The sequence below is a fragment of the Lynx rufus genome, unplaced genomic scaffold (genome assembly GCF_022079265.1).
Source record: "Lynx rufus isolate CCGP_SWC_20201006 ecotype Redwood Valley unplaced genomic scaffold, mLynRuf1.p SCAF_6, whole genome shotgun sequence".
Classification (NCBI taxonomy): Eukaryota; Metazoa; Chordata; class Mammalia; order Carnivora; family Felidae; genus Lynx; species Lynx rufus.
In genome coordinates, this window is record NW_025814878.1 from 138,295,345 (window position 1) to 138,301,344 (window position 6,000).

A 6,000-nucleotide genomic window follows, 5' to 3' on the forward strand; every position below is an offset into this window, starting at 1 on the left:
TATTGATCGTCACCTCACCTATAAGCACTTTTTATTTTAACTGTGTGCTAGGAATGCCGTGTTGTTTCCTACTCGTGAATGCTCCTTGTCACTGTGTAGAGGTCTGCTGTGTTTGAGCATCTTGGACTTGATGAGAAAGTCCTTCTGTTTCCTGTATTTTCAAGTTTCTTTTCTTTCGGTGCCACAGCAATAGTGACAGCTGAAATACGCAGAGCTCGCTGCCTGCTTGTTACTGTCTTCTGAGAAACCTTTTTTGTTTTCAACCTTATATTTAAAAATACATCATCGGACTCTTTTAATCAAGGTCTTGAATCGGTAAAAGGTGAAGACAATAAAAGACGCACAGTGCGGTAGACAGACTAAATCTTCCTTCTCCTGCTGTGTTTTGATCTGAGGGAGACTGGCAGGTGAGGTGGGCTTCCTGGAGCTCGTGTGCGATTCTGTGGTGCAGACGTGGCCACTAGGAACAGGAGGGCGGCCTGTCACCAGAGCACTTTATATTCTGGTGTGTTTGGTATGTGATGGGGGTGTTGGGGGGAGGGGGTTGAGTAATACCCAGGGGGAAAAATGGCTATGTTGACTACAACTACAGCTGACCCACTATGGTCGTTTAATAAGTAACTTTCGTATTTTGAGCAATTTTATGGCAAATGAGTTAGAAGAAGAAGAAATGTTGTGAAACTGTCAGGAGCCGAGGGGTTTTTTTCAGGCTGAGAGCACAGGCACGTTACCTGCACTGCAGCTTTGTAAAGCAGAATGTTTTATAAGCTCAACTAAATGCGTAAGGCTTTAAGACGCACCTCGCCCTGCCCAGGTCAGCCTGACCCCTGCCCCAGCTGGCAGCAGCGATCACCAAGTGACAGCTCCTTGAATGGCAGGTGCAGCACCAGGGTCCAGCATTCAGAGCCTGGGGTGGAACAGAGGTGGATATTTCTAGAAGCTGGGAGAGGTTTCGTTTCAGAGCCTCTCTTTGAGGGCCCCCTTCCAGGGCCCTGTACTTAATTTTGTATTCATATTTTTTTCTTAAAAAGAAAGCTTCCGTCTCTGTGTTATCCAGATCTACTCCTGGGTGAGGGTGTCTCTGATCCTCCTGAGGTCATACAGCGTGAAGCGTGACGGGGGGCTGCGTGCAGGTGTGCACGGGGACCTCCACATTTCTCTGGGGGAACGGTCTGTAGTCTTAGTTATGGTCTTCTGAACCCGAACTGAAGAAGCGTTGATTTAATTTCTAGAGGCGAGGTTTTAGGATTCGTGTAGATTAGTTCCCTGAACACATCATAGGCCACGTCGGTTACCAGGGACACGGAAAGGCATCTTTCTGACCGGTTGGATCTCATCTGGATTACACACCCCCCATTCATTCATTCATTCATTCATTCACTGATTCACTGCTAAACATTTACTGAGTCCCTGCTCTATACCTGTAGTTGTGCAGTTTCAAGAGGCCAGAGGTGAGTTAGACAGCCTCCCTGCGTTGGAAGAAGTCCCATTGTTGATGTCATTGTAGTGCATCCATATGAGTGCTGTCCTTGAGATAGATGACTTTTATTTTTTTTTATTTAATTTCAGTTTTATTACTTTACTTTTAATTTTTTTAATGTTTAGTTTTTGAGACAGAGTGTGAGTGGTGGAGGGGCAGACAGAGGGGGAGACACAGAATCCGAAGCAGCCTCCAGGCTCCAAGCTGTCAGCACAGAGCCTGATGCGGGGCTCGAACCCACGAATTGTGAGATCATGACCCAGTTGAAGTCAGACACTCAACTGACTGAGCCACCCAGGCGCCCCAAGACTACTTTTAGTCAAAATAAAAGTTTGTCCACAGGTTCTTAACCCTAGCACATCACACAGAAAGCCGGATGCACAAGAGGATGGTCTTCTGGTGTGCAGGCAGGTTTGGGTGCACCTCTGTGCTCTGGCCGCCGCCCCCACTGCCTCGGGGGAGGAGAGCTCCATCTTTTGGGGTGCACGTCCCTTGTTGAGGGACGGACCACGCAGGGCATCAGCCCAGGTACCTATGGGGCACCGAAGTAAATAGCGATTCGACTGCCATTGGGTCGAGAGATTTATCCTTGTGGCTAACAGTTTCGGTGACTTTGCAATTGGCCTCCTACAGTCAAAGCAAGAATTGTTGCACATCCGTCACATGGAAGTATTAGGCAGTGGAGGCTGGATTGTAAAGGTGATTTTTTATTTCCCCATTCCTAGTCTTGGCACCTCTCATTAACTCATCTGAACACAGGTCCTGTTGGTTCTCCACCCAAAGTCCACCGTCCATCCTATCCATGCCTCCTGCCAGCATCCTAACGAAGGTGTCCGTCACCTCCCACCTCAGCTTGTCACTGGACCCTCTCCTCTTGTTCTCTCCCCTCCCTTCCACAGACCCTGCCCATTCCTGCCTCTGTTCCTTTCCGGAACGTGCGGTTCCAGTGCCTCTGCTGGCCCAGCTGCAGCCCGCACTTCCCACGCAGAGGACGAAGGTGTCAGCAGGGGGTTCTTGGGGAGCTTGGGAGGAAAGAATAAGCAGAATAATGTGTGCTTCTGTGTATTTCTCCACACGTTCTTCCACGGACATGCCTTATGCTGTCCTGCCTCTGGGTCGCCCCCTCCTCCCCCTACCTTGTTCCTCCCACCCGTGCTCTTCTTCCCCACATCCTTCCCCTCCTCCCCTGCCCCCTCCCTCTCCCTCAAAATGTTGTTTCACGTTTCAGAAGGGGAGGCACTGATTCTAAAGCCTGTACACAAGGCGAAATCTTATATAATAGAATTAAAATTACACTTTACAAAACCAGAGCCATCTTGAGAGCAGCCAGGTGCCTCCCCCCCTACTCCTCTGCACCCCCAGGAAGAAGCATCCCCAGGTCTCAGGGAACAGAGACCACCTAAAAAGCAGTGTGGTGGTGACTCCTCACTCTTCGTGCTCCTTCCAAGCAGGACTTTCCGACCTTGTCCATGCCTGGCGCACAGAGAAAGTGGTAGTGGCTACACTGCCCAGCGGAGTAACGGAGGGAGCCGCATGTGGAGGGCCCGTCCCTCTGGCCGCCGAGACCCCTTCAGACCCCTCTTCAGGCTTGGGGCAGCCCTCCTGCAGCAGGGCCCTGGCTGGAAATCTCCACCCTGAGGGATACGTTTGTGGAATCAAATGGCTTCCACAGTTTGTCCTCTGTCCTTCTTTTGCCGAGTGGATGTGGTCTCATCCCTAAAAGTTAATGTTTTTCCTATGATTCCACTCTACATAAACGTTATGCTTCATGAATTCTGCCTTGATTCTCCATAAACGCACACTCTGTCTCGTATATGTTGTGTATAATCTGGAAAATCATCAATTTGGTCTGACGCTTCCAGGAAAGGAAATGTGATTTCCCCATACCTAACTTGAGGCCATCTGGCCCATGGTGCATGTCTGAATGTGTCTCTGTTGAAGGAGTAACTAAGTGATAGCTGCTTCTTACATCAAGCTAAAAAGCTTCTGCACAGCAAAGCAAACCATCAACAAAACAAAAAGGCAACCTACTAAATGGAGAAAATATTTACAAATCATCTATCTGATATGTGATAAGGGAATAATAACCAAGATATATAAAGAACTCCTACAAGTCACTAGCAAAAAAACCAATCTGATTACAAAAGGGGCAGAGGATCTGAGTAGATATTTTTCCACAGAAGACATACAGATGGCCGACAGGTACATGAGAGGCACTTAAACATCACTAATCATCAGGGAAACGCAAATGAAAACCACAGTGACACCGCATACCTGTTAGAACGGTTGTTATATCAAAAAGACAAGAAATAACAAGCATTGGCGAGGATGTGAAGAAAAGGGCACTGTTGGTAGGAATGCAAACTGGTGCAGCCACTGTGGAAAACAGTCTGGAGGGTCCTCAAAAAATGAAAAACAGAACTGCCATATGATCCAGCAGCAGTTCCTCTTCTGTGTGTTTATCTGAAGAAAATGAAAACACTAACCCCCCTGTGTTCACTGTAGCCTTATTTATAGTAATGAAGGTATGGAAACAGCCTATGTGTCCATCGGTGGATAAATGGATGAAGAAGATGTGGGATGATATATATATGTATGTAACAATATTATTCAGCCATAAAAAGAGGGAAATGTTACCATTTGCAACAGCATGGATGAACCTCTAGGGCAATCTGGTAAGTGAAATAAGTCAGACAAGGACAAATGCTGTATGGGCTCAGTTACATGTGGAATCTTTAAAAAAGCAAAACAAGCTCATAATTACAGAGAACAGATGGATTGGGGTGGGGATGGGCAAATGCCCGAAGGTGGTTAAAAGGCGCAAACCTCCAGTTATAGTGTGAATGAGCCCTGGGGACATACTGTGCAGCGTGGTGACTGTAGTTAACAATACTGAGTTGGATATTTGAAAGTTGCTAAGAGAGTAAATCCTAAAAGTTGTCACAAGAATAAAATTGTAACTATGCGTGGTAGTCGATGTTAACTAGACTTCTTGTGGTAGCCATTTTGGAACATACAAAACACGATGAGGTTGTACACCTGAACGATAACGATGTTCTGTGTCGGTTGCATCTCAATAAAGACAAAAAAGCTCCTTGTATAGGGACTCATTATTTGATTGACATCACAGTAGGGCTTGTTTGCATCTTTTAAATCTTTTTTTTCCCCCCTCTATGTTTCCGTCTTCCTAGGAATTCAGAAATAGGCTTGGGAATCACCCGAGTTCAGTATCCCACACTTCTGCCGTCGGGCGAGACTTCGTGAGCTCCAGGATGGCCCTCCGCTTGCAAAATCTCCGTCGAGACCGTGCACTGAGGGTGTCCGTGGGCCTGGCTCTGTTGGCTCTTCTTCTCGCCTTTTTTTGTCAAAATCTCTAATGAAAACACAACTAAATGAAACATTGGAGAAGAAGAATAAGTTTCTAATTTAAAATCTTCAATGAACAGAACAGCAATCACATCAGTACTCCAAGAGCCGTCATTTATCCTGGTCTCCCTGCCTCTGCTCCAGCCACACTTTTTAATGAGGCTGATTGTGTCTCTCGTGGAGTTGGGCCATTGGTTATTTGACCTAAAACCTACTAACTGTTGCCATGGCATATCCTTTAAATTAAGCTCCTTTTGGTTTATTTGCGGCAAGAAATGCAAGCGGTTGCATTTTCTTTCAACCTCTTGTCTTCAAGTCAGAACCTAATTACACAGTCCTCTTTTCCTTGTGTGGGAAGAATTTTGAATTTCATTAAACCTTTAAAAATGTATCTTTCTCTCTCTGCTTTGTTTGGAGTCCCGGTGCTACGAACATCTTATTTTTCACAGCAGATGTGTTCCTGAAAAGTTTATAGACAAACCTGCATTTGGAAGCAAGAATTCTTTTGGAAGGCACAGGGAGAGTCGCCAGTTCCAGGGCTCTCGGCGACGTTTTTGACAAGTGCAAGGAATCCCCCCACGTCTTCAGCACCCGCAAACTTTCAAAAACGATTTGTCTAAAACCAGCTGTGCCCCTTTTCTGACGTTTCTGATCGGTGACATCAAATATTTATTTCTACCTGACATCACTGGCCTTTACTAAATACAGTGACTTATTTCACTTACGTGAAAGGAGTTGACTTATTAAACAATCTTACGAACGTCAGAATTTAAATGTTACTTGGATGGTATGGAGTCACAGGGAAATCGGGTGCCCTCTGGTTACCATAGGACGCTTCATCTTTAAACTCATACCCTGTTCAGCTCTTCTTTTTATGTCAAAATGTTTCAGCCTTTTATGTCTTCCGAGGCATCCAAATAAAATTTAATTATGTCATCAGTTGGTGAGTTTGGAAAACAAAACCGGTGTCAGTACATTTCTCCAAACCCAACATGTGCTTCTAAGAGGAAGTCCGGTTTCAAATGCGGAGGACCTGCCTGTGTCCCTCCCAGGGTCCCCAGCGGAGCATGCATTTGGGTTCACCCTGCGCGACAGCCTGGAGTCACGCGGTACGGGGCTTTAGAAGAACTTTGTGCCTGTCACTGACTGGAGAC

The 6,000-nt window shown here is 46.3% G+C and overlaps 1 protein-coding gene across 1 annotated transcript in view; it reads left to right on the forward strand.

Moving 5' to 3' along the window:
• CDKAL1 (CDK5 regulatory subunit associated protein 1 like 1) overlaps positions 1 to 5,783 on the forward strand; it is a 664,701-nt gene extending 658,918 nt beyond the window's left edge. Inside the window, exon 16 of the mRNA XM_047101748.1 lies at positions 4,672 to 5,783. Coding sequence (XP_046957704.1) covers positions 4,672 to 4,857 — 186 coding nt within the window. The 3' untranslated portion in view covers positions 4,858 to 5,783. The remainder of the gene's footprint in view (positions 1 to 4,671) is intronic.
• Positions 5,784 to 6,000: the final 217 nt, after the last annotated feature.